The sequence below is a fragment of the Chrysemys picta genome, chromosome 16, assembly GCF_011386835.1.
Source record: "Chrysemys picta bellii isolate R12L10 chromosome 16, ASM1138683v2, whole genome shotgun sequence".
NCBI classification, from domain to species: Eukaryota; Metazoa; Chordata; order Testudines; family Emydidae; genus Chrysemys; species Chrysemys picta.
This window is the reverse complement of record NC_088806.1, coordinates 1,157,740-1,185,732: the sequence shown is the minus strand read 5'-3', so window position 1 is coordinate 1,185,732 and position 27,993 is coordinate 1,157,740. Positions and strand designations below refer to the sequence as shown.

The window sequence follows — 27,993 nt, the reverse complement described above, 5'->3', positions numbered from 1 at the left end:
CTGGTATCCATCGTCGTCGTACTGCAGAGGCTATCAGTCATGCTGCACCGTCGGCTGCCAGCTTAAGATGTAAAAAATAGATTTGTTCTGTATTCATTTGCTTCCCCTCCCTCCGTGAAATCAACGGCCTGCTAAACCCAGGGTTTTCAGTTTAATCTTTGGGGGGACCATTCTGTGTGACAGTTGTTTGTGTTTCTCCTTGATGCACAGCCACCTTTCTTGATTTTAATTCCCTGTACCTGTACGCCATGTCGTCACTCGGCCCGCCCTCCCTCCCTCCTTCCCCTGGTCCATCAGATACTAGTTTCGCGCCTTTTTTCTGACCAGGCGCCATAGCTAGCACTGGGATCATGGAGCCCGCTCAGATCACCGCGGCAATTATGAGCACTATGAACACCACGCGCATTGTCCTGGAGTATATGCAGAGCCAGGACATGCCAAGGCGAAACCCGGACCAGCCGAGGAGGCGATTGCAGCGCGGCGAAGAGAGTGATGAGGAAATTGACATGGACATAGACCTCTCACAAGGCACAGGCCCCAGCAATGTGGAAATCATGATGTTACTGGGGCAGGTTCATGGCGTGGAACGCCGATTCTGGGCCCGGGAAACAAGCACAGACTGGTGGGACCGCATCGTGCTGCAGGTGTGGGACGATTCCCAGTGGCTGCGAAACTTTCATGGAACTTTGTGACTTGCTTTCCCTTGCCCTGAAGCGCCAGAATACCAGGATGAGAGCAGCCCTCACAATTGAGAAGCGAGTGGCGATAGCCCTGTGGAAGCTTGCAACGCCAGACAGCTACCGGTCAGTCGGGAATCAATTTGGAGTGGGCAAATCTACTGTGGGGGCTGCTGTGATCCAAGTTGCCAGGGCAATGAAAGACCTGGTGATATCAAGGGTAGTGACTCTGGGCAACGTGCAGGCAATAGTGGATGGTTTTGATGAAATGGGATTCCCAAACTGTGGTGGGGCCATAGACGGAACCCATATCCCTATCTTGGCACCGGAGCACCAAGCCACCGAGTACATAAACCGCAAGGGGTACTTTTCAATGCTGCTTCAAGCCCTGGTGGATCACAAGGGACGTTTCACCAACATCAACGTGGGATGGCCAGGAAAGGTACATGATGCTCGCGTCTTCAGGCACTCTGGTCTGTTTCGAAAGCTGGAGGAAGGGACTTTCTTCCCGGACCAGAAAGTAACCGTTGGGGATGTTGAAATGCCTATCGTGATCCTTGGGGACCCAGCCTACCCCTTAATGCCATGGCTCATAAAGCCATACACAGGCAGCCTGGACAGGAGTCAGGACCTGTTCAACTATAGGCTGAGCAAGTGCCGAATGGTGGTGGAATGTGCATTTGGACGTTTAAAAGCGCGCTGGCGCAGCTTACTGACTTGCTCAGACCTCAGCGAAAAAAATATCCCCATTGTTATTGCTGCTTGCTGTGCGCTCCACAATATCTGTGAGAGTAAGGGGGAGACATTTATGGCAGGGTGGGAGGTTGAGGCAACTCGCCTGGCCGCTAATTACGCGCAGCCAGACACCAGGGCGGTTAGAGGAGCACAGCAGGGCGTGGTGCGCATCAGAGAAGCTTTGAAAACGAGTTTTGTGACTGGCCAGGCTATGGTGTGAAACTTCTGTTTGTTTCTCCTTGATGAACCCTCCAACCCCCCCCACCCGGTTCACTCTACTTCCCTGTAAACCAACCACCCTCCCCTCCCCTCCCCACTTCGAGCACCGCTTGCAGAGGCAATAAAGTCATTGTTATTTCACATTCATGCATTCTTTATTAATTCATCACACAAGTAGGGGGATAATTGCCAAGGTAGCCTGGGATGGGTGAGGGAGGAGGGATGGAAAAGGACACACTGCATTTTAAAACTTTAACTCTTATTGAAGGCCAGCCTTCTGATGCTCGGGCAATCGTCTGGGGTGGAGTGACTGGGTGGCCGGAGGCCCCCCCACTGTGTTCTTGGGCGTCTGGGTGAGGAGGCTATGGGACTTGGGGAGGAGGGCTGTTGGTTACACAGGGGCTGTAGCGGCGGTCTCTGCTCCTGCTGCCTTTCCCGCAGCTCAACCATACGCTCGAGCATATCAGTTTGATGCTCCAGCAGACGGAGCATTCACTCTTGCCGTCTGTCTGCAAGCTGACGCCACCTATCATCTTCAGCCCGCCACTTGCTCTTTTCATCCCGCCATTCAGCCCGCCACCTCTCCTGTCGTTCATATTGTGCTTTTCTCATGTCCGACATTGACTGCCTCCACGCATTCTGCTGTGCTCTATCAGCGTGGGAGGACATCTGCAGCTCCGTGAACATATCGTCCCGCGTCCACCGTTTTCTCTTTCTAATGTTCACGAGCCTCTGCAAAGGAGAAACATTTGCAGCTGGTGGAGGAGAAGGGAGAGGTGTTTAAAAAAGACACATTTTAGAGAACAATGGGTACACTCTTTCGTTACAAGGTCGCATTTTTCCTCTGCCTGCCGGTTTGGTGTGAGAGATCACTCACGCAGTGCCAGGCAACAGATTTCGGCTTGCAGGCAGCCATGGTAAGCCACAGTCTTTTGGCTTTTTTAACCTTCTTAACATGTGGGAATGGTTTCAAACAGCAGCGCCCTCATTTCCCATATCAAGGATGAATTGGGTTGGCCATTTAAAATAGGTTTTCAATGTAAAAGGAGGGGCTGCGGTTTCTGGGTTAACATGCAGCACAAACCCAAGTAAACCCCCCCCCCCACACACACCCGATTCTCTGGGATGATCACTTCACCCCTCCCCCCACCGCGTGGTTAACAGTGGGGAACATTTCTGTTCAGAAGAGCAGGAACGGGCACCTCTGAATGTCCCCTTAATAAAATCACCCCATTTCAACCCGGTGACCGTGAATGATATCACTCTCCTGAGGATAACAAAGAGAGATAAGGAATGGATGTTGTCTGCATGCCAGCAAACACCGGGACCATACGCTGCCATGCTTTGTTATGCAATGATTCCAGACTACGTGCTACTGGCCTGGCGTGGTAAAGTGTCCTACTATGGCGGACGGGATAAGGCAGCCCTCCCCAGAAACCTTTTGCAAAGGCTTTGGGAGTACATGAAGGAGAGCTTTCTGGAGATGTCCCTGGAGGATTTCCGCTCCATCCCCATACACGTTAACAGACTTTTCCAGTAGCTGTACTGGCCGCGATTGCCAGGGCAAATTAATCATTAATCATTAAACACGCTTGCTTTTAAACCATGTGTAATATTTACAAAGGTACACTCACCAGAGGTCCCCTGTGTGCCCTCAGGGTCTTGGTTTGGGGGTTACTGGTTCCAGGTCCAGGGTGACAAACATATCCTGGCTGTTGGGGAAACCGGTTTCTCCGCTTCCTTGCTGCTGTGAGCTACCTACATTACCTCCATTCTCATCTTCCTCGTTCCCCTAACCGTCTTCCCTGTGTGTTTCTCCATTGACGGAGTCATAGCACACAGTTGGGGTAGTGGTGGCTGCACCCCCTAGCATGGCATGCAGCTCCGCGTAGAAGCGGCAAGTTTGCGGCTCTGCCCCGGACCTTCCATTTGCTTCTCTGGCTTTGTGGTAGGCTTGCCTTAGCTCCTTAATTTTCACGCGGCACTGCTGTGTGTCCCTGTTATGGCCTCGGTCCTTCATGGCCTTGGAGATCTTTTCTAATACTTTGCCATTTCTTTTACTGCTACGGAGTTCAGCTAGCACTGATTCATCTCCCCATATGGCGAGCAGATCCCGTACCTCCCGTTCGGTCCATGCTGGAGCTCTTTTGCGATCCTGAGACTCCATCACGGTTACCTGTGCTGATGAGCTCTGCGTGGTCACCTGTGCTCTCCACGCTGGGCAAACAGGAAATGAAATTCAAACATTCGCGGGTCTTTTCCTGTCTACCTGGTCAGTGCATCTGAGTTGAGAGTGCTGTCCAGAGCGGTCACAATGAAGCACTGTGGGATAGCTCCCGGAGGCCAATAACGTCGAATTCCGTCCACACTACCCCAATTCCAACCCGCAAAGACCGGTTTTATCGCTAATCCCCTCGTCGAAGGTGGTGTAAAGAAACCGGTTTAAAGGACCCTTTAAATCGAAAGAAAGGGCTTCGTCGTGTGGACGTGTCCAGGCTTAATTCAACATCTCTGCCTAGCAGTCCTTCCTCGAATAGCACCCCGTGGTCTAGGAAGCCAAAGCCCTCCTGGCGACACCATCTTCGCAGCCAGGCATTCACCTCCATGATGCATCTGTCTCTGCCCGGGCCCCTACCTTTGACAGGAAGAATTGAAGAGAATACCACCTGCGCTCCAAACTCCTTCACCTGTACTCCCAGAGCCCTGTAGTCACTCTTGATCCGCTCAGCGTCACACCGCGCAGTATCATTTGTGCCCACATGGATGAGTAGCATGGGGTAGTAGTCAGAGGGTTGGATAATCCTCGACAATGCCTCTGTAACGTCTTGGATACGGGCCCCCGGCAGGCAGCATACCTCCTGAGATGAAATGTCAGGGCGACAGATGGGCGCCTCCGTCCCCCTCAGCAAAGAGTCTCCGACCACCACTACCCTACGTTTCCTATTCGCAGTGGTGGCAGCAGACTCTCCAGCCTTAGGGGTACGAGGCTTCTCCTCCTTTACTGTAGGGGGTGATTCCTTCTTTCCTGTATCAAGAAGAGCATAACGGTTACCTATAACCACGGCAGGAGGGTTCGGAGCAAGGGTGGAGCACTGCCTGATGCCAGAAGTAACCAGCTGCCAGTGTCCCCCCTGAGCCATCTCCTCCTCCACCAGTGGTGTATCAGCAGTCCTGTGTACTGGGACAGCTACCTCAGCTGTCTCCACCTGGACACTGTCGAGGAATTGCTCGTGGATTCGGATGCTCCTCAACCTAGCCACCTCCTCCTGTAGCTCTCCCACCTGCTGCCTGAGAGATTCCACCAGCAGGCACCTCTCACATTGGATGGTCCCCGCAGCCTGGATATCAGTAAGTGGAAATTGCAAGTTACAGTCTCTGCAAAACCACACCAGGATCTGGGTAGAGGCATCCATGCTCAGGCGCTCTGTCTGGCTACAGGCACAGGTGGAGGAGACAGTAGCAGTGCTGGCACAGGTGTTGCGGGTCTTCCTAACCATCGTAAGCCTCCCTCTGTCAAACTCCCGTCTGCAGCCCCCTGTCCGCTGAAAGGGTTGTTTAAGCAAGAAGTTTTGAATGTAGTTGGCTTATAGGTTTTAAGGGGAATAAAGGGAAAAAAGATAGAACCGGCAAGGGACCCTCGTCCCCTTCCTGCTCCCTTCCAAACTCCCTTGCGAAACTCCCTGTTAGCAGCCCCTGGTCGCAAAAGCTCCCTGGTCGCTTGTGCGCTGCTTTATAAAGCCCTGGCCTGTATGAATGCCCCACCCACTGATTAAGGCTCAGTGATTTGATAGCTGCTTTCAACTACCTGAAGGGGGGTTCCAAAGAGGATGGAGCTCGGCTGTTCTCGGTGGTGGCAGATGACAGAACAAGGAGTAATAGTCTCAAGTTGCAGTGGGGGAGGTCCAGGTTGGATATTAGGAAACACTATTTCACTAGGAGGGTGGTGAAGCACTGGAATGGGTTCCCTAGGGAGGTGGTGGAATCTCCATCCTTGGAGGTTTTTAAGGCCCGGCTTGACAAAGCCCTGGCTGGGTTGATTTAGTTGGGCTTGGTCCTGCTATGAGGGGGTTGGACTAGATACCTCCTGAGATCCCTTCCAACCCTGATATTCTGTGATTCTATGATTTGTCAAGAACAAATCGTGTCAAACCAACCCGATAGCTTTCTTTGACAGGGTAACAAGCCTTGTGGCTGGGGGGAAGCGATAGATGTGGTATATCTTGACTTTAGTAAGACTTTTGATACTGTCTCGCATGACCTTCTCATAAACAAACTAGGGAAATACAACCTAGATGGAGCTGCTATAAGGTGGGCACAAAACTGGTTGGAAAACTGTCCCCACAGAGTAGTTATCGGTGGTTCACAGTCATGCTGGAAGGGCATAACGAGTGGAGTCCCGCAGAGATCGGTTCTGGGTCTGGTTCTGTTCAATATCTTCATCAATGATTTAGATAATGGCCTAGAGAGGACACTTATAAAATTTGTGGACGATACCAAGCTGGGAGGGGTTACAAGTGCTTTGGAGGATAGGATTAAAATTCAAAATGATCTGGACAAACCGGAGAAATGGTCTGAAGTAAATAGGATGAAATTCAATAAGCACAAATGCAAAGTTCTCCACCTAGGAAGGAACAATCAGTTGCACACATACAAACAGGGCTGGCTCTGGCTTTTTTGCTGCCCCAGGCAAAAAAGCCTCCCGCCGCCCCCCAGCGCGGCAGGGGAGGGCGCCGAGCCCGGCCGCGGGCCCGCTCTCCCTGACCGGCCAGAGCGCGGGGCGGAGGGCGGAGAGCCTGCTGCAGCTCCGCTCTCCCTGACCGGCCAGAGCGCGGGGCGGAGGGCAGAGTGCCCGGCCGTGGCCCCGCTCTCCCTGGCGGCTGGAGCCGGAGTGCCACGCCGCCCCCCTCCAGGTGCCGCCCCAAGCACAAGCTTGGTGGGCTGGTGCCTGTAGCCGGCCCTGCATACAAAATGGGAAATGACGGCCTAGGAAGGAGTACTATGGAAAGGGATCTCGGGAGGTCATAGTGGACCACAAGCTAAATGCGAGTCAACAGTGTGACGCTGTTGCAAAAAAAGCAAACAACATTGTGGGATGTATTAGCAGGAGTGTTGTAAGCAAGACACGAGAAGTAATTCTTCTGCTCTACTCGGCGCTGATTAGGCCTTAAGTGGAGTATTGTGTCCAGTTCTGGGCCCCACATTTCAGGAAAGATGTGGACAAATTGGAGAGAGTCCAGAGAAGAGCAACAAAAAAGATGAAAGGTCTAGAAAACATGAGCGATGGGAGAAGATTGAAAAACGTGGGTTTGTTTAGTCTGGAGAAGAGAAGACTGAGAGGGGACATGATACCAGTTTTCAAGTACATAAAAGGTTGTTACAAGGAAGAGGGAGAAAAATTGTTCTTCTTAACCTCTGAGGACAGGGTAAGAAGCAATGGGCTTAAATTGCAGCCAGGGCGGTTTAGGTTGGACATTAGGAAAAACTTCCTTTCAGGGGGGCTAAGCACTGGAATAAATTGCCCAGGGAGGTTGTAGAATCTCCATCGTTGGGGATTTTTAAGATCCGGTTGGACAAACACCTGTAAGGGCTGGTCTAGATAATACTTAGTCCTGCCACGAGTGCAGGGGACAGGACTAGAGACCTCACGAGGTCCCTTCTAGTTCTCTGATTCTATGACTCTGCTTTGCCTCAGTTTCCCCATGGGGAGAATGTTGTTCCCCTCTTTGGTAAAGTGCTTTGAGAACGGGAGGGAGCGACGGGCAGCTTCGATTTCGAAGGGTCTGATGACGCTTCACAGCGTAAGCACGAGCAGGACCGCGCAGGGGGTGAGACAGTGCATTGTTTGTGAACGGAGGTGCTAGGAAGAGAGTCGGAGACATAAGCCCATGTATCAGAGGCCTGGTATGAGGCAGGACCTGCTCACAGAATTTGGCAAGAACAGGGCTGATATTGCAGAAATTCACATTCCTCAGAAGTGCTAGTCACAGAGCACTGACACGAACACCTCCCGATATCAAGTGGTATCAGAACATCCGGATATCAAGGATGGGAGAAAAACATTCCCCAAGGATAACAGGAACACACAGTCCCTTCCTCAAAGATAAGGTCAGGATGACAGAACATAATAGAGATATTTTGTTCGAACCAACATGTACAAGGTGATGGGTGATAACTGGCCATGTCAGGAGGAAGTAACGAACTATGTCAGAGGCAGTTTGTAACTTGTTTATATCGGGGTACAAAGTTGTAACTCAGAGGGAGTGTCTTTGTCTGGCCTAGGGAGGAACAGAAAGTCCTGCCGTTCACTGAGCTGGTCATTGTTACAGGCATACATGTATTAATGGTCCGGTAGCGTCAGCGGGATATTAGTACTATGCTTCGTCGACAATAAACCTGGCTGGGCGCCTTTGTTCCTTAACGGATCTTGCAGTCATTGGGCGGTTCACTCGAGGTCTGTGCAGGGCTAGGGCGACACATCCACGCAGCCCAACATCTATCAACCTCTAACCACACCCGCGAACCCAAACGTGCCGGTAAACAGAGTTGGCATAAAACAGGTCAATTAAAGATCGACATCAAGAACCTCATCCGAACGCACCAAAGCCGCGGGATAAAGCGTTACAGTGAACATAGAGGGAGACAAATATTTCACAGTGGGCTCCTCAGGCCAGCACAAGCAGGGACTGGCTGGCTCGGGGGGCAGGGAATGGGGCACAGGGCCTGTCCCCTCTAAGGGGTGCTGGCTCCCATCCGGCCCCAGGCCAGGGCTTGCTCTCCGCTGGCTCTCCTGCTTCGCTGGCCCGGCATCTGGAACCCGGTCGGACCGGTCCCTGGTCTTGCGCCACGCCCTGCAGCTTCTCCGGGCTTGTTCCTGGCTGCGTTAATTAGCCGAGTGACTCCAGTTCCTGGAGGAAGCGTCGTTTCACCACCAGGCTGGGCCCGGGGCAGGATCATCGTCAGCCAGCCCCTAACGACGCCCGCCAGGCGGCCGAGGTTGGCACCGGGGTGTCACGCACATTCCAGGCATCCGGGGTGTCTCTCCCCATCGCGTGGGACGTGGCTGCAATCCTCCCGGGCGTCTGTCACAGCCTCTGCTCCAGCCCCAGCCCTGCTCCCGCTTCTCCCCACCGGCCCCGGCCTCCCCAGCGCCCAGCCCTGAACACGGCCGGTCACGTTAACCGATCCCAGCACCAGTCCACCCCTTCCACGCCCATCCCCCCGCAGAGCGGTCGCCTCCCTGATGTCCATTCAGGACGGCTTTCGAGGATGGGAGAGGGGCGTTGGCTCACTGTGCCTGGCCCTGGGGGGCCCTAGCAACAATATATGGGGCACTTCACTGCCCGGAGCGGCGGTTTCAAGGCCACACGGTGCAATGGTAGGAAAACTTGGGGAAAAAACCCCGTGTGGCATCAACCAGGCTGTTCCTCTGGGAAGTTCGTTGCGTGCGAGCGGATGCTGAGGCTTGGGAGAAATGCTGCATGGCTCTTAGTGACGTTGGTGATGCAGACGCCTGTTGGGGGAAGCTGTTGGCACGAGGAGGTCAGATTTCAACTTGGACCGGGGGCCGAGTCGCTCCCTGGACAGGGGGCACTGGTGTCCGGGTGAGATTTCCGATGGAGGGGAACGGCGTCAGGCGCTGTTCCAGGGCTGGGGTCTAGAGCGTGAAATACACCAGTTTGTAGCAGAAAGGGGGTAATATTTGCTCCCCGCGTAGGTACTGACAGACTGGGATCGAGCCACCCCTTAGCCATCTCTTTGTTATGGCGAGAGACAGTGGCCAATGCCAGGTGCCCCAGAGGGAATGAACAGAACAGATAATCACCAAGTGATCCATCCCCTGTCGCCCACCCCCAGCTCCTGGCAAACAGAGGCCAGGGACACCATCCCTGCCCAGCCTGGCTAACAGCCATCGATGACTTGTGACCCACATCGCTCTGGACCAGTGCCCCGGCCTCTTCCTTATTCCCCATTCCCCTGATTCTTTGGGTCATCTGCAAACTTTCTCAGGGTGATTTTATGTTTTCTTCCGACTCTTCGATAAAGCAGTTAACCAGCGTCGTGCCAGGAACTGAGCCCTGCCGGAGCCCAAGGAAACACCGCGGCTCGCTGACGATGTCCCATTTCCGATTCCGTTCGGAGAGCCATCAGTTAGCCGGTTTTGAATCCATTTCCTATGTTCATTTGAGGCCGGTCTAGTTTTTCAATCCGGATGCCGTGCAGCACGCAGTCAGACGCCTCCCAGACATCTACGGTTATTACAGCAGCGCTATTATCTTAATCACCCAATTTTGTAACCGCTCTGACAAAAGGCCCCATTCTCCACCCAGCCCGCTGAACGGCATTCATTACATTACACTCCCTTAATTCCTTATTAATTGACTCCCCCTATCAGCTGCTCCATTATCTCGCCCTGGATCTGTGTCAGACGAACAGGCCTATAATTATAAGGAATGACGCTGAGATCTGTGTGGACTGGGAAGGTGGGGCAGCCGCCATCCAAAAGGGGAGATAATATGTCAGGTGTGGAGAACTCAGGGATTGTGGCAATCTCAGTGTGAACCAGTGGCGTGACTCAGTTTCCCCAATTTATTATGCATCGCCACCCAGCGGGTGCATGGGAGTGAAGACCCCCACCCCCGTGAGGGAGACATCGATGGAAGTCACCCCTGACGGCTGCCTGGCTCTGGAAATGACCCCAGAGGTACACAGACAATTAACTCATAATGAGCGGTAGGGGCTGCAGGCCTGGGCGTGAGCAGATGGGCTTTGAAGCCCTGCTGGTGCCCCGGCCACGACCACATGGGGCCAAACCGAGACAGGCCTCCTGGAGGCCACAGAAAACAAGCGTCATTGCTTCTGCCAGGAAAGACCGACTCCAGCCTGGCTCGTCACAGCCACCCCTAGCTGCCCTAACCCCGCGGCGAATCCACGCTGCCTGGCCTCACCGCCCTTCCCTAGCTCAGACGGGTTTAACACTTGTCACTGACCGCGACTCCACCGCGAACCTGGGGACAAGCCCCCCTCACTGTTAGACGTTTTCCATCTTGTTTCCAGTCCGAATTCATCTGGTTCCAACTCCCGGCCCTCGACCGGGTTAGACCTGCCTCTGCCAGTGAAACATTCGCTCCCCGCGTCGGTACTTACAGCCCGGGATCCGTCACCCCTTCGCCGCCTCTTCGTTACGCTAACTGAGCTCCTGGAGTCTCTCACTCGCAGGCAGGGTTTTTAATCCTTCTCCTGGCTCCTCTCTGACCCCTCTCCGATGGAATCACCCTCCGGCCGGAACTGTGGGCAGCGTCTGGGCCCGATCCAGCAGTGAAATCGCCTCTCTGACCCTACGCGAGATTCCCGCTTACGCAGCCTGGGATGGCGTTCGCCCTTCTGGTCACAGCGTCCCCCCGGGAGCTCACGTTCCGCTGATTACCCTCCCCGCCCCCCAAATCTGCTTCAGAGTCGCTGCTCCCCAGGAGAGACTCCCCGGCCCGTGTACGGCTGACGCGCCTCGTTCCATGTTGTGTACAGTGGCATTTAGCCGCATTCAAACCACAGTATTGGGTTGTGATCCACATCGCTCTGAACTGGGCACCCGGCCTCTCCCTCGTTCCCACGCCTTATTTCCCACTGAAGTGTTAACAGTGGGATCCTGGTGTCGTAACGGCATAGTGGTGTTAGCGGTGGGATACTACGTCCAAAGTGGTAACAGTAGAGTCAGTGGTGGGATCCTGGCACCGTAACAGCATAGTGGTGTGAGCGTTGGGATATGACATCCAAAGTGGTAACAGCGGGATGCTGGCCCCATAAAGGCACCCCGGTGTCAGCGGGGATGGTTGAATCGTTTGGCGTGAGGTCAGAGGTGTTGTCACATTACGTGTTTGCTCTGGGAGATTTGGGCCGATGAGGCAGCAGAACCCTAGGTGTGTGGCGGTAGGAACCTTGCATCATGCGCCCCGAGGTAGTCGGGGGCAGGATTAACCTAATTATAGCCCTGACCCCATGCCGAGAGAAGGCAAGACCGACCCCTTTGCACTGCCCACACAGGCTGGAACCCAGCCCAGCCCACACCCCCGGGTATAAAACACCCCTGCCCCGTGCCAGGAGCTGCACATCTGCTGCTGGCTTCCTCCGCTCGCCTACCCAGCCATGGACAGCTCCCTGCATGCCACGCTCGGCCTTCTGCTCGGCTGCTGCCTGTGGGGCGCATGGGGCCAGACCAAGATCCACGTTAGCAATGGGGGGATATGGGGCACGTGGGGCGAGGAACAGTCCTGCCCCGGCAACAGCTTCGCCGTTGGGTTCTCCCTGAAGGTAAAGATTCACACTCGCCAGCCCGGCTCCCCCCTGCCCTCCCCACATCCCCTGCCTCCTTCCCCAGCCCGGCTCCCCCCTGCCCCAGTCCCTGCCCCCTTCACCCTCCCCAGATCCCCTGCCCCTTCCCCAGCCCAGCTTCCCCTGCCCCTGCCCTCCTTCCCAACCCGGATCCCCCTACCCACAGCCCTGAGCCCCTCTGCTCAATTTCCCACTCCCCACGCCCCTCTGCCCCCCATCTCCTTGATGGGGGACCAGTCTCTAATGCCCAGGCTTGTTCCCCCCAATGCCCCGTTGCAGGTGGAGCTGCCCCAGCTCGCCGGGGACGACACGGCGCTGAACGGGATCCGGCTGCTCTGCTCCGACGGCAGTACCATCCAGTCCAACGTGGGGCCGTGAGTACCGTGGGGAGGGGCCCAACGGAGGGTGCGGGCACCTGGCAGAGGGGGCACTGGGCTCCGTGCGCACTAGTGGAATAGAGGCGTCACCAACAGAACTGGGGTTGGGCGGGGGTTAGCAGTGGCAGAGATGGGAGGGTGGCATTGACGGTGGGACATCGGTGTCAGAAGTGGGTTAGTGGTGGCAGCAGTGGGATTGTGGTATTGACAGTGGGTTAGTGGTGGCAGGGGAGGGATCACGGTATTGACAGTGGGTTAGTGGTGGCAGGGGAGGGATCGTGGTATTGACAGTGGGTTAGTGGTGGCAGGGGAGGGATCGCGGTATTGACAGTGGGTTAGTGGTGGCAGGGAAGGGATCGTGGTATTAACCTTGGGTTAGTGGTGGCAGGGGAGGGATCGTGGTATTGACAGTGGGTTAGTGGTGGTAGAGGTGGGATCATGGTATTGACAGTGGGTTAGTGGTGGCAGGGGAGGGATCACGGTATTGACAGTGGGTTAGTGGTGGCAGGGGAGGGATCGCGGTATTGACAGTGGGTTAGTGGTGGTAGAGGTGGGATCGTGGTATTGACAGCGGGTTAGTGGAGGCAGGGGAGGGATCGTGGTATTGACAGCGGGTTAGTGGTGGTAGGGGTGGGATCGTGGTATTGACAGTGGGTTAGTGGTGGCAGGGGAGGGATCATGGTATTGACAGTGGGTTAGTGGTGGTAGAGGTGGGATCGTGGTATTGACAGTGGGTTAGTGGTGGTAGAGGTGGGATCGTGGTATTGACACTGGGTTAGTGGTGGCAGGGGAGGGATCGCGGTATTGACAGTGGGTTAGTGGTGGTAAAGGTGGGATCGTGGTATTGACAGTGGGTTAGTGGTGGCAGGGGAGGGATCATGGTATTGACAGTGGGTTAGTGGTGGCAGGGGAGGGATCATGGTATTGACAGTGGGTTAGTGGTGGTAGAGGTGGGATCGTGGTATTGACAGCGGGTTAGTGGTGGTAGAGGTGGGATCGTGGTATTGACAGTGGGTTAGTGGAGGCAGGGGAGGGATCGTGGTATTGACAGTGGGTTAGTGGAGGCAGGGGAGGGATCGTGGTATTGACAGTGGGTTAGTGGAGGCAGGGGAGGGATCGTGGTATTGACAGTGGGTTAGTGGAGGCAGGGGAGGGATCGTGGTATTGACAGTGGGTTAGTGGTGGGAGCGGTGGGATCATGGTGTTGACAGTGGGTTAGTGGAGGCAGGGGAGGGATCGTGGTATTGACAGTGGGTTAGTGGTGGTAGAGGTGGGATCGTGGTGTTGACAGTGGGTTAGTGGAGGCAGGGGAGGGATCGTGGTATTGACAGTGGGTTAGTGGTGGTAGAGGTGGGATCGTGGTGTTGACAGTGGGTTAGTGGAGGCAGGGGAGGGATCGTGGTATTGACAGTGGGTTAGTGGTGGTAGAGGTGGGATCGTGGTATTGACAGTGGGTTAGTGGTGGTAGAGGTGGGATCGTGGTGTTGACAGTGGGTTAGTGGAGGCAGGGGAGGGATCGTGGTATTGACAGTGGGTTAGTGGTGGGAGCGGTGGGATCATGGTGTTGACAGTGGGTTAGTGGAGGCAGGGGAGGGATCGTGGTATTGACAGTGGGTTAGTGGTGGTAGAGGTGGGATCGTGGTGTTGACAGCGGGTTAGTGGTGGTAGAGGTGGGATCGTGGTGTTGACAGTGGGTTAGTGGTGGGAGCGGTGGGTTCGTGGTATTGACAGTGGGTTAGTGGTGGGAGCGGTGGGATCGTGGTGTTGACAGTGGGTTAGTGGTGGTAGAGGTGAGATCGTGGTATTGACAGTGGGTTAGTGGTGGTAGAGGTGGGATCGTGGTATTGACAGTGGGTTAGTGGTGGTAGAGGTGGGATCGTGGTATTGACAGTGGGTTAGTGGTGGTAGGGGAGGGATCGTGGTATTGACAGTGGGTTAGTGGTGGCAGGGGAGGGATCGCGGTATTGACAGTGGGTTAGTGGAGGCAGGGGAGGGATCGCGGTATTGACAGTGGGTTAGTGGTGGTAGAGGTGGGATCGTGGTATTGACAGTGGGTTCGTGGTGGCAGGGGAAGGATCGCGGTATTGACAGTGGGTTAGTGGTGGCAGGGGAGGGATCGTGGTATTGACAGTGGGTTAGTGGTGGTAGAGGTGGGATCTTGGTATTGACAGTGGGTTAGTGGTGGCGGAGATGGGATTGTGGTATTGATAGAGGGTTAGTGGTGGTAGAAGTGGGATTGCGGTGGTGGTAGCAGTGGGATCGCGGTGGTGGTAGCGGTGGGACACTAGGGCAGCAGCTCCCAGCCCAGAGTGGCAGAGGTTGGGGGGAAGGCAGCACCCCCTGTGGGCCGTACCCAGCTGACCCATTCTCTCCTCCCAGGTGGGGCTCGTGGGGCCCAGTGAAGAAATGCCCCTCGGGGCAGCGGCTGACCCAGTTCCGGCTGCGGGTGGAGCCCTGCCGGGGCCTCAAGGACGACACGGCTGCCAACAACATCGAGTTTGTCTGCACGGGCGGGGCGGAGCTGAGGGGGGACGGGCGGTGCTGGGGCAAGTGGGGCCCCCAAAGCCGTTCCTGCGGCCCGCGGGGCATCTGCACCATCGCCACCAAGGTGGAGGCCCCCCAGGGCAAAGGGGACGACACGGCCCTGAACGATGTCTATTTCAGATGCTGCAGGCCTGAAACCCTGACCACCACCACAGCCCTGCCCCCTACCACCACAACCCAGTCCCCCACCTCAACGCAGCCCCCCACCTCCACAACCCAGACCCCCACCTCAACCGAGCCCCCCATCACCTCAACGCAGCCCCCCACCTCCACTACTGAGGAAATGGGCTCCGGGATGTGGTTGTAGTAACTGGGACTGGATCAATCATTGTTTCAACCGAGGTGCTGTAGTGGCACCAAATCTTGTATAAAGGGGGTCAAATAAGGTGTCTAGGACAAGGTTCTGGGTTGCTGGTTATGATTATGCTGGCTGGGTGCATGTGTCATTCAAGTTATAAGTATCGGCTCTGTCCTGTCTGTATTTCACACTTGGGCTCTGCTTCTGGGTGACACCCCAGACAAGCTGGTGTCAGCTCTGCCTAGCCTGCTTGATGGCCCATTAAGGACCATCAACTACAACTGACCCACTGAGAGACGGCAAATACGCCTTGTGACTCAGCAAGGCAGGGACCTGCCTATGGACCAAACTCTGAGGTTTTTCTGTGGTGCCATGTGCTGGGCGGCTTGTCTTTGGGACAAAGGAAGCAGAGACACAGGGCAAGAGACTATAACAGGCAGCTGCAGCTCCTCCATCTGGTCTTCAATCCTGCTTCTCACCTCTGGAGGGACTTTGCTACAAACGGAAGCTCTGAACAAAGGACTGAGGACCCGTCCCAGCTGGGGATGTGCCAGAGACTTGATTTGAACCTGCAGTTTATTCTATCACTGCTACAAGCCTGAACCAAGAACTTTGCCGTCACTGTACGTAACTGAATCCATGTGACCAGTTCTAGCTCTCAGCGATATCTTTTCCCTTTTATGAATAAACCTTTTGATTGTAGATTCTAAAGGATTGTGAACAGTGTGATTTGTGGGGAAGATCTGACTTGTCTATTGACCTGGGTCTGGGGCTTGGTCCTTTGGGATCGGGAGAACCTCTTATATTTTACTGGGGTATTGGTTTTCATAACCATTCATCCCCATAACGAGTGGCGCTGGTGGTGACCCTGGGAAACTGGAGTGTCTGAGGGAATTGCTGGTGTGACGTGTGGTTTGCCAGTGGGGTGAGACCGAAGTCCTCTTAGTCTGGCTGGTTTGGTGCCTGGGTGTGCCAAGGACCCCAGCCTTGGGCGAGGTCTGCCCTGCTCTGAGCGATTTGTCCTGGATTGAGGCTCTCCGTTGGGTCCCGCCAGAACCAGCATTGTTACCCCCCACCACTACCCTAGTGACGAAACGGCCGTCGGGGAAGTGGTTGACTCAGTTCCAGCTGCGGGTGGAGCCTCCCCCATCCAGACCCCCCCCCCACACACCATCTGCTGACCGCTGACCACTTCCCACTTCCTCCTGCCCCCCCCAGTCCCTGCTACTCCCACTCCCCGCCCCCCCCACGAACCCTGCTCCCAGCTGCTCCCCCACCAGCCCCTGTGCTGTGTGACCCCCCCCCAATAAACACCTTACTTTGACGTGAGCTGAACAGCCTTTTATTGGCTGGATGCAACCCTGGCAACAGGGGGGAGGGGGAGAAGTCGCTCCCCCCCAGCTAAATTGGCAGGATGGAGGGTGGGAATTGGATTGGAGGGGGTTGGGTCTCCAATTACCTCACCCCCCTAGACAGACTGGCTGGCTCAGGGGGGCGGGAAATGGGGCAGAGGCCTGTCCCCTCTAGGGGGTGCCGGTTCCCACCTGGCCCCAGGCCAGGGCTGGCTCTCCGCTGGCTCTCCTGCTTCACCGGCTCGGTGTCTGGAACCCGGTCAGACCGGTCCCTGCGACGTCCCCGGGCTTGTTCCTGGCTGCGTTAATTAGCCGAGTGACTCCAGTTCCTGGAGGAAGCACCGTTTCACGGCCGGGCTGGGCCCGGGGCAGGATCATCGTCAGCCAGCCCCTAACGACGCCCGCCAGGCAGCCGGGTTGGCACCGGGGTGTCATGCGTGTTCCAGGCATCCGGGGTGTCTCTCCCCATCGCGTGGGACGCGGCTGCAATCCTCCTGGGCGTCTGTCACAGCCTCTGCTCCAGCCCCAGCCCTGCTCCCGCTTCTCCCCACCGGCCCCGGCCTCCCCAGCGCCCGGCCCTGAACCCGGCCGGTCACGTTAACCGATCCCAGCACCAGTCCACCCCTTCCACGCCCGTCCCCCCGCAGAGCGGTCGCCTCCCTGACGTCCATTCAGGACGGCTTTTGAGGATGGGAGAGGGGCGTTGGCTCCCTGTGCCCGGCCCTGGGGGGCCCTAGCAACAATATATGGGGCACTTCACTGCCCGGAGCGGCGGTTTCAAGGCCACACGGTGCAATGGTAGGAAAACTTGGAAACCCCCCGTGTGGTGTCAACCAGGCTGTTCCTCTGGGAAGTTCTTTGTGTGCGAGCGGATGCTGAGGCTTGGGAGAAATGCTGCAGTGACGTTGGTGATGCAGACGCCTGTTGGGGGAAGCTGTTGGCACGAGGAGGTCAGATTTCTCCTTGGACCGGGGGCCGAGTCGCTCCCTGGGCAGCGGGCACTGGTGTCCGGGTGAGATTTCCAATGGAAGGGAACGGCGTCAGGCGCTGTTCCAGGGCTGGGGTCTAGAGCGTGAAATACACCAGTTTGTAGCAGAAAGGGGGTAATATTTGCTCCCCACGTAGGTACTGACAGACTGGGATCAAGCCACCCCTTAGCCATCTCTTTGTTATGGCGAGAGACAGCGTCCAGAGCCAGGTGCCCCAGAGGGAATGAACAGAACAGATAATCACCAAGTGACCCATCCCCTGTCGCCCATTCCCAGCTCCTGGCAAACAGAGGCCAGGGACACCATCCCTGCCCAGCCTGGCTAATAGCCATCGATGACTTGTGATCCACATCGCTCTGAACCAGTTCCTCGGCCTCTTCCTTATTCCCCATTCCCCTGATTCTTTGGGTCATCTGCAAACTTTCTCAGGGGTGATTTTATGTTTTCTTCCAACTCTTCGATAAAGCAGTTAGCTAACGTCGGGCCAGTAACCGAGCCCTTCGGGAGCCCACTGGAAACACCCCGGCTCGCTGACGATGTCCCGTTTCCGATTCCGTTCGGAGATCCATCAGTTAGCCAGTTTTGAATCCGTTTCCTATGTTCATTTGAGGCCAGTCTAGTTTTTCAATCCGGATGCCGTGCAGCACGCAGTCAGACGCCTCCCAGGCATCTACGGTTGTTACAGCAGCGCTATTATCTTGATCACCCAATTTTGTAATTGCTCTGACAAAAGGCCTCAAAGTAGCAGGACGGGCTCCATTTTCCACACAGCCCCGCTGAGTGGCTGTAACGGTGCAGCTCTGGCGGGACCCAACTGAGAGTGCTAATTCGGGACAAATCGCTCAGAGCAGGGCAGTTACAGCCCAGGCTGGGGTTTTTTCACCTCTAAGGCACCAAACCAGCCAGACTAAGAGGACTTCGGTCTCACCCACTGGCTAACCACAAGTCACACAAGCAATTCCCTCAGACACTCCAGTTTCCCAGTATCACCGCCAGTGCCACTCGTTATGGGGATGAATGGTTATGAAAACCAATACCCCAGTAAAAGAAAAAGGTTCTCCCGATCCCACAGGACCAAGCCCCAGACCCAGGTCAACAGACAAATCAGATCTTACCCACAAATCACGCTGTTGCCAATCCTTTAGAATCTACAATCTAAAGGTTTATTCATAAAAGGAAGAAGATAGAGATGAGAGTTAGAATTGGTTAAATGGGATCAATTACATACAGTGATGGCAAAGTTCTTGGTTCAGGCTTGCAGCAGCGATAGAATAAACTGCAGGTTCAAATCAAGTCTCTGGAATACATCCCCCGCTGGGACGGGTCCTTCAGTCCTTTGTTCAGAGCTTCAGTTTGTAGCAAAGTCGTCCTTACTGTGGGAAATTACAGCAAAATGGAGTCTGGAGTCACATGGGCCAGTCCCTGCATACTTTGCTGAGTTACAAGGCGTATCTGCCTTCTCTCAATGGGTCAGTTGTAGCTGATGGTCCTTAATGGGCCATCAAGCAGGCTAGGCAGCGCTGACACCAACTTGTCTGGGATGTTTCCCAGAAGCATAGCGCAAGTGTGAAATACAGACAGTCTAGAGCCAATAGTCATAACTTCAACTACAAAAATAACACATGTACCCAGATAGCATAATCATAACCAGCAACCCATAACCTGGTCGTAGACACCTTATTTGACCTCCTTTATACACGATTTGGTGCCACTCCAGGAGCTTGGTTGCAGCAATGATCTACATGGTCCCAGTTCATGTCAGTAACGTCACACCCCCAACGCAAAATTGATGCAGGAAGGGATGACACCAACATCACTGAGTGCATCCCAAGAGCTCCCCATCCTTGGGTCTGTCTCACTACAGCTAGTATTGCCCATACAGACACAGGTTGAAGATCATTCCTGTCCTGTGACTGGCTACCTGGACTGAACAAACCTTTGGTCTCTTCCCCAATCAAAAGATCCTTAGGCAATAACCCCCTTGCCCCAGCTATAACTTCATGCTGAGTCCCATTCCATTCAAGGTGGATTCTGGCTAAAGCCACGTGTACAGTTACTCATAGAGGACATCAACATTCACACTCTCTATGAATTTTCCATTACCACTCCCATACCGAGCATTGGCACGGCTTATGGGGTACATTCGGTTACACCCAGAGAACTGCTCAGAGTTATACCACAGACCAACATTGGTAGAAACTGGACTTTCAAGAGGATACAATTTCTGCTGTTCTTCCCTTGCTCTTCTGACTTGGAGCTGAAGTCAGGCCATGTCCTGTAGCATCTGGTGAGTTTCCTTCTTCCTTTCAGCAGCTTCTCTCTGTATCTCGGCTCCCTTCTGCTTTTCCAGCCATCGACTGTCTGCTAGGTTCTGTTCACGCTCAAGCTGCAGTTTACTTGCTGCCTTTTGCATTCCAACCTTTTCTGCAGCTTCTGTTGTGCCAGGTCAGGGCTGTGCTCCTGCCCCTGATCACTGGCCATGAACAGATCTCTCAGTTCTTGATTTGTAGCGTCTTTCTAAAGCGTATCCCCTTCTCTGAACACACATCTTCCAGGGCTTTCTGGTCAGGTCCCTCCTATGCTCTTTGCTCACCCATTGCAACTGCTCTTTCACCCACCAAACTCTCAATCCCAAAATTCCAATGTGGATAGTGTGGGGTTCTGACCCAAAGCTTCATTGCCCTGGTTGTGTGGCTCCTGCCGACTATGCCACTGTAGTGATGCTGGCTTTGGTGGGACCCACCTGAGAGTATTAATTCAGGACAAATTGCTTAGAGCAGGGCAATTTCAGCCCAAGGTTGGGGTTTCTCCACCTCTAAGGCAAACCAAACCAGCCAGACTAAGAGGACTTTGGTCTCATCCCACTGGCTAACCACAAGTCACACAAGCAATTCCCTCAGACACTCCAGTTTCCCAGTATCCCCACCAGTGCCACTCGTCATGGGGACAAATAGTTATGAAAACCAATACCCAAGTAAAAGAAAAAAGTTCTCCCAATCCCATAGGACCAAGCCCCAGATCCAGGTCAATATACAAATCAGATCTTACCCACAAATCACGCTGTTGCCCATCCTGTAGAATCTAAAATCGAAAGGTTTATTCATAAAAGAAAGAAATATCGCTGAGAGCTAGAATTGGTTACATGGATTCAGTTACGTACAGTGACGGCAAAGTTCTTGGTTCAGGCTTGTAGCTGGGATGGGATAAGCTGCAGGTTCAAATCAAGTCTCTGGCACATCCCCAGCTGGGACGAGTCCTTCAGTCCTTTGTTCAGAGCTTCTGTTTGTAGCAAAGTCCCTCCAGAGGTGAGAAGCAGAATTGAAGACAGGATGGAGGAGCTGCAGCTGCCTTTTATAGTCTCCTCCAGGTGTGAGAACACCTCTTTGTTCTTACTGTGGAAAACTACAGCTAAATGGAGTCTGGAGTCACCTAGGCAGGTCCCTGCATGCCTGCTGAGTCACAAGGCGTATCTGCCGTCTCTCAATGGGGCAGTTGTGTAGCTGATGGGCCTTAATGGGCCATCCAGCAGGCTAGGCAGAGCTGACACCAGCTTGTCTGGGGTGTCACCCGGAAGCAGAGCACAAGCGTGAAACACAGATAGAAATACAATATTCATAACTTCAACTACAAAAATGATCCATGCACCCAGCCAGCATAATCATAACCAGCAACCCATAGCCTGGTCTTAGACATCTTATTTGACCCCCTTTATACAAGATTTGGTGCCACTCCAGGACCTTGGTTGCAACAATGATCTATATGGTCCCAGTTCATGTCAATAACGTCACAGCGGATTTCATTGCATTACGCCCTCTTAATTCTTTGTTAATTGAGTCCCCGTATCAGCCACTCCATTATCTCGCCCTGGATCTGTTTCAGACAAACAGGTCTATAATTATAACGAATGACGCTGATATCTGGGTGGACTGGGTGTTTCCGAGAAACGGAAAGGTGGGGCAGCCGCCGTCCAAAAGGGGAGATAGTATGTCAGGAGTGGAGAACGCAGGGATTGCAGAACTTTCAGAGTGAACTAGCTGTGTGACTCAGTTTCCCCAATTTATTATGCATCGCCACCCGGCCGGTGCATGGGAGTGAAGACCCCACCCATCGATGGAGCTCAACCCTGTCGGCTGCCTGGCTCTGGGAATGACCCCAGAGGTACACAGACAATTAACTCATAATGAGCGGTAGGGGCTGCAGGCCTGGGCGTGAGCAGACGGGCTTTGAAGCCCTGCTGGTGCCCCGGCCACGACCACATGGAGCCAAACCGAGACAGGCCTCCTGGAGGCCACAGAAAACAAGCGTCATTGCTTCTGCCAGGAAAGTCCGACTCCAGCCTGGCTCATCACAGCCGCTCCTAGCTGCCCTAACCCCGCGGCGAATCCACGCTGCCTGGCCTCACCGCCCTTCCCTAGCTCAGACGGGCCCATGGGGCCCATCCAGCCTGACCCCCCACAGCCCAGGCTGGAGACCTGCTCCCCACGCCATTCCCAGAGCAGATCTGGTAGGAACCCAGTTCGTCTGGGTTCAACACTTGTCACTGACGGCGAATCCACCGCGAACCTGGGGACAAGCCCCCCTCACTGTTAGACGTTTTCCATCTTGTTTCCAGTCCGAATTCGTCTGGTTCCAACTCCCGGCCCTCGACCGGGTTAGACCTGCCTCTGCTAGTGAAACATTCGCTCCCCGCGTCGGTACTTACAGACCGGGATCCGTCACCCCTTCGCCGCCTCTTCGTTACGCTAACTGAGCTCCTGGAGTCTCTCACTCGCAGGCAGGGTTTTTAATCCTTCTCCTGGCTCTTCTCTGACCCCTCTGCGATGGAATCACCCTCCGGCCGGAACTGTGGGCAGCGTCTGGGCCCGATCCAGCAGTGAAATCGCCTCTCTGCCCCTACGCGAGATTCCCGCTTACGCAGCCCGGGATGGCGTTCGCCCTTCTGGTCACAGCGTCGCCCCGGGAGCTCACGTTCCGCTGATTACCCTCCCCGCCCCCCAAATCTGCTTCAGAGTCGCTGCTCCCCAGGAGAGACTCCCCGGCCCGTGTACGGCTGACGCACCTCGTTCCGTGTTGTGTACGGTGGCATTTAGCCGCATTCAAACCACAGTACTGGGTTGTGATCCACATCGCTCTGAACCGGGGACCCGGCCTCTCCCTCGTTCCCACGCCTTATTTCCCACGGAAGTGTTAACAGTGGGATCCTGGTGTCGTAACGGCATAGTGGTGTTAGCGGTGGGATACTACGTCCAAAGTGGTAACAGTGGGATCCTGGTGCTATAACGGGGGAAGGGATAGCTCAGTGGTTTGAGCATTGACCTGCTAAACCCGGGGTTGTGAATTCAATCCTTGAGGGGGCCACTAAGGCCTTGGCTACACTCGCGAGTGTCGTCGCGCTGCGAGAGCTCTCTTGCAGTGCTGCAAGTACTCCGAGGGGAATAGCGAGCGAGCGAGCGAGCGTGCAGCGCTGATTACACTGGTGCTTTACAGCGCTGCGCTCGGGGGGGGGGGTGTTTTTTCACACCCCTGAGCGCAGCAAGTGCAGCGCTGTGAATTGCCAGTGTAGCCAAGGCCTTAGAGATCTGGGGCAAAATCAGTACTTGGTCCTGCTAGTGAAGGCAGGGGGCTGGACTCGATGACCTTTCAAGGTCCCTTCCAGCTCTAGGAAATAGGATATCTCCATTAATTATAATTATAGTGGTGTTAGCGGTGGGATACTACGTCCAAAGTGGTAACAGTGGGATGCTGGCCCCATAAAGGCACCCGGTGTCAGCGGGGATGGTTGAATCGTTTGGCGTGAGGCCAGAGGTGTTGTCATGACGTGTTTGCTCTGGGAGTTTTGGGCCGATGAGGCAGCAGAACCCTAGGTGGGTGGCGGTAGGAACCTTGCATCACGCGCCCCGGGGTAGTCATAATTACAGGCCTGACCCCATGCCGAGAGAAGGCGAGGCCGACCCCTTTGCACTGCTCACACAGGCTAGAACCCAGCCCAGCCCGCCCTCCCCGGGTATAAAACACCCCTGCCCCGTGCCAGGAGCTGCACATCTGCTGCTGGCTTCCTCCGCTCGCCTACCCAGCCATGGACAGCTCCCTGCACGCCACGCTCGGCCTTCTGCTCGGCTGCTGCCTGTGGGGCGCATGGGGCCAGACCAAGATCGACGTTAGCAATGGGGGGATATGGGGCACGTGGGGCGCGGAACAGTCCTGCCCCGGCAACAGCTTCGCCGTTGGGTTCTCCCTGAAGGTAAAGATTCACACTCGCCAGCCTGGCTCCCCCCTGCCCCACTCCCTGCCCCCTTCACCCTCCCCCCATCCCCTGCCTCCTTCCCCAGCCCGGCTCCCCCCTGCCCCACTCCCTGCCCCCTTCCCCAGCCCGGCTCCCCCCTGCCCCACTCCCTGCCCCCTTCACCCTCCCCACAGCCCCAGCCCCAGCCCCCTTCCCCAGCCCGGCTCCCCCCTGCCCCACTCCCTTCCCCCTTTACCCTCCCCACATCCCCTGCCCCCTACCCCAGCCCGGCTCCCCCCTACCCTGCTCCCTGCCCCTTTCACCCTCCCCACAGCCCCAGCCCCAGCCCCCTTCCCCAGCCTGGCTCCCCCCTGCCCCACTCCCTTCCCCCTTTACCCTCCCCACATACCCTGCCCCCTTCCCCAGCCGGGCTCCCCCTGCCCCACTCCCTGCCCGCTTCATCCTCCCCACACCCCCAGCCCCCTTCCCCATCCCGGCTCCCCCTGCCCCACTCCCTGCCCCCTTCACCCTCCCCACAGCCCCTGCCCCCTTCCCCATCCCGGCTCCCCCTGACCCACTCCCTGCCCCCTTCACCCTCCCCACAGCCCCTGCCCCCTTCCCCAGTCCGGCTCCCCCTGCCCCGCTCCCTGCCCCCTTCACCCTCCCCAGCGCCCCAGGCCCCTGCCCCACTCCCTGCCCGCTTCATGCTCCCCACACCCCCAGCCCCCTTCCCCATCCCGGCTCCCCCTGCCCCACTCCCTGCCCCCTTCACCCTCCCCACAGCCCCAGCCCCAGCCCCCTTCCCCAGCCCGGCTCCCCCTGCCCCACTCCCTGCCCCCTTCACCCTCCCCACAGCCCCTGCCCCCTTCCCCAGCCTAGCTCCCCCTGCCCCTGCCCTCCTTCCCAACCCGGATCCCCCTGCCCCACTCCCTGCCCCCTTCACCCTCCCCACAGCCCCTGCCCCTTCCCCAGCCCAGCTCCCCCTGCCCCTGCCCTCCTCCCCAACCCGGATCCCCCTGCCCCACAGCCCTGAGCCCCTATGCTCAATTTCCCCCTCCCCACGCCCCTCTGCCCCCCATCTCCTTGCACTGAAGTGATGGGGGACCAGTCTCTAATGCCCAGGCTTGTTCCCCCCCAATGCCCCGTTGCAGGTGGAGCTGCCCCAGCTCGCCGGGGACGACACGGCGCTGAACGGGATCCGGCTGCTCTGCTCCGACGGCAGCACCATCCAGTCCAACGTGGGGCCGTGAGTACCGTGGGGAGGAGCCCAACGGAGGGTGTGGGCAGGTGGCAGAGGGGGCACCGGGCTCTAGTGGAATAGGGGTGTCACCAACAGAGCGGGGGTCAGCGGGGGGGGGGGTTAGCAGTGGCAGAGATGGGAGGGTGGCATCGATGGTGGGAGGTCAGTGTCAGCAGTGGGTTAGTGGTGGGAGTAGTGGGATCGTGCTTTGACAGTGGGTTAGTGGTGTTAGTGGGGGGATCGTGGTATTGACAGTGGGTTAGTGGTGTTAGCGGGGGGATCGTGGTATTGGCAGTGGGTTAGTGGGGGCAGGGGTGGGATTGTGCTTTGACAGCGGGTTAGTGGTGTTAGCGGTGGGATCGTGGTATTGGGAGTGGGTTAGTGGTGGCAGGGATCGCATCGTGGTATTGATAGAGGGTTAGTGGGGGCAGAGGTGGGATCGTGGTATTGACAGTGGGTTAGTGGTGGCGGAGATGGGAGGGTGGCATCGATGGTGGGACGTCAGTGACAGCAGTGGGTTAGTGGTGGTAAAAGTGGGATCGTGGTATTGAGAGTCGGTTGGAGGGCAGGGGTGGGATCATGGTATTGACAGCGGGTTACTAGTGTTAGCGGTGGGATCGTGGTAATGGCAGTGGGTTAGTGGGGGCAGGGGTGGGATCGTGGTATTGGCAGTGGGTTAGTGGTGGCAAAGATGGGATCGCGGTATTGATAGAGGGTTAGTGGTGGCAGCAGTGGGATCGCGGTGGTGGTAGCGGTGGGACACTAGGGCAGCAGCTCCCAGCCCAGAGTGGCAGAGGTTGGGGGGAAGGCAGCACCCCCTGTGGGCCGTACCCAGCTGACCCGTTCTCTCCTCCCAGGTGGGGCTCATGGGGCCCAGTGAAGAAATGTCCCTCGGGGCAGCGGCTGACCCAGTTCCGGCTGCGGGTGGAGCCCTGCCAGGGCCTCAAGGACGACACGGCCGCCAACAACATCGAGTTTGTCTGCACGGGCGGGGCGGAGCTGAGGGGGGACGGGCGGTGTTGGGGCAAGTGGGGCCCCCAGAGCCGCTCCTGCGGCCCGCAGGGCATCTGCACCATCGCCACCAAGGTGGAGGCCCCCCAGGGCAAAGGGGACGACACGGCCCTGAACGACGTCTACTTCAAATGCTGCAGTTTGTCTGGTGGGGGTACTCTTGGGCGCTGACCGCTCCCCACTCCCCACTGCCTCCCCAGTCCCCGCCCCCCCACGAACCCTGCTCCCAGCTGCTCCCCCACCAGCCCCTGTGTGTGTGACCCCCCAATAAACGACTTACTTTGGACTTGAGCTGAATGGCGTCTGCCTCTTGTTGGCCGGATGCAACTCTGGAAACGGGGAGGAGGAAGAGAAGTAGCTCCCCCACCAGCTAAGGTGGGGGGGCAGAGGGTGGGAATTGGATTCGGTGGGAGGTGGGGTCTGCAATTCCCTCACCCTCCCAGACAGACTGGCTGGCTCAGGGGGGCGGGGAATGGGGTTAGGGGCCTGTCCCCTCTAGGGGGCGCTGGCTCCCATCCAGCCCCAGGCCAGGGCTGGCTCTCCGCAGTCCTCCGGCTTCACCGGCTCGGCGTCTGGAACCCGGTCAGACCGGTCCCTGCCATGTCCCTGGGCTTGTTCCTGGCTGCGTTAATTAGCCCAGTGACACCAGTTCCTGCAGGAAGCGTCGTTTTACCGCTGGGCTGGGCCCAGGGCAGGATCATCGTCAGCCAGCCCCTAACGACGCCCGCCAGGCGGCCGGGTTGGCACCGGGGTGTCATGCGCGTTCCAGGCATCCAGGGTGTCTCTCCCCGTCACGTGGGACGCGGCTGCAATCCTCCCGGGCGTCTGTCACAGCCTCTGCTCCAGCCCCAGCCCTGCTCCCGCTTGTCCCCACCGGCCCCGGCCTCCCCAGCGCCCGGCCCTGAACACGGCCGGTCACGTTAACCGATCCCAGCACCAGTCCACCCCTTCCACGCCCATCCCCCCCGCAGAGCGGTCGCCTCCCTGACGTCCATTCAGGACGGCTTTTGAGGATGGGAGAGGGGCGTTGGCTCCCTGTGCCCGGCCCTGGGGGGCCCTGGCAACGATATATGGGGCACTTCACTGCCCGGAGCGGCGGTTTCAAGGCCACACGGTGCAATGGTAGGAAAACTTGGAAACCCCCCACGTGGTGTCAACCAGGCTGTTCCTCTGGGAAGTTCTTTGCATGCGAGTGTGACGGAGCAGGGAGCGGGGCGGATTTGACCTGGGAATGTTGCAGGGGGGTTTCACTGGGGATGGGGGTGTCACAGAGTGTGGGGGGACACAAGGCCCTGCCCCCCGGCTTCCTGAGATTCACCGTGACTCTCAGCCAGCCAGTAAAGCAGAAGGTTTATTTAGACGACAGGAACACAGTCCAAGACAGGTCTTGCAGGCACAGACAACAGGATCCCCCCCAATTAGGTGCATCTTGGGGTCCCAGGGCCCCACAGCCCCCTTAGGGGGGTCAGAGCCCCGTCTCCCTCCCAGCCATATCACCAGCCAGCTCTGAAACTCTCCCTCCAGCGACCCCTCCCACAGCCTTTGTTCAGTTTCCCGGGCCAAGGAGTCACCTGGCCTCTAACCCCTTCCTGGGTTCTCATGTTACACGCTCAGGTATTCTCCGTGGGTCAGTCTCCCATCCCCCAACGCAGACTATCCTAGCCACACTCCCCTGTCAGCATTCACAGACCACAGTAAGAACAGTCCCAGTTCGTCACATCTCTCCCCCCTTCGAGACCGAACTGAGCGGGGTCACTTTAGCCAGTGACCCGGGGAAGTTCGAACCTACCCCCGTTCCCGTGAATGCCCCAGCATCCCTCCCATTCCTTGGTGAGAATTACACCAGGCCCCTCCAGTTTCACGCCCTCCCTTAGGTCGGGGGTGCTTGATGGCACTCGCAGTTCGCATGTGGGAAGGTTTATGCGGCCTGTGCCCTTTTCCCACCCCAATACCCCTGGGGTTCCAACTGGGCTGGGGTCTTCTCCCAGCGCTCCAGTCTGGA

At 56.6% G+C, this 27,993-nt stretch overlaps 2 protein-coding genes across 2 annotated transcripts; both read left to right on the top strand.

The window, feature by feature from the left end:
* The first annotated feature begins 11,716 nt into the window (after positions 1-11,716).
* Positions 11,717-15,887, top strand: LOC103307241 (vitelline membrane outer layer protein 1-like). The gene is made up of 3 exons (XM_008177810.4): positions 11,717-11,936; positions 12,237-12,331; positions 14,714-15,887. Exons 1-3 carry the CDS (start codon positions 11,772-11,774, stop codon positions 15,183-15,185), a joined length of 732 nt encoding a protein of 243 aa, XP_008176032.1. The 5' UTR covers positions 11,717-11,771; the 3' UTR covers positions 15,186-15,887.
* A 5,966-nt stretch (positions 15,888-21,853) lies between these two features.
* Positions 21,854-26,282, top strand: LOC103307242 (vitelline membrane outer layer protein 1-like). The gene is made up of 3 exons (XM_065570462.1): positions 21,854-23,758; positions 24,892-24,986; positions 25,838-26,282. The coding sequence occupies exons 1-3, from the start codon at positions 23,594-23,596 to the stop codon at positions 26,160-26,162; spliced, it is 585 nt and encodes a 194-aa protein (XP_065426534.1). The 5' UTR covers positions 21,854-23,593; the 3' UTR covers positions 26,163-26,282.
* The last annotated feature ends 1,711 nt before the right edge of the window (positions 26,283-27,993 follow it).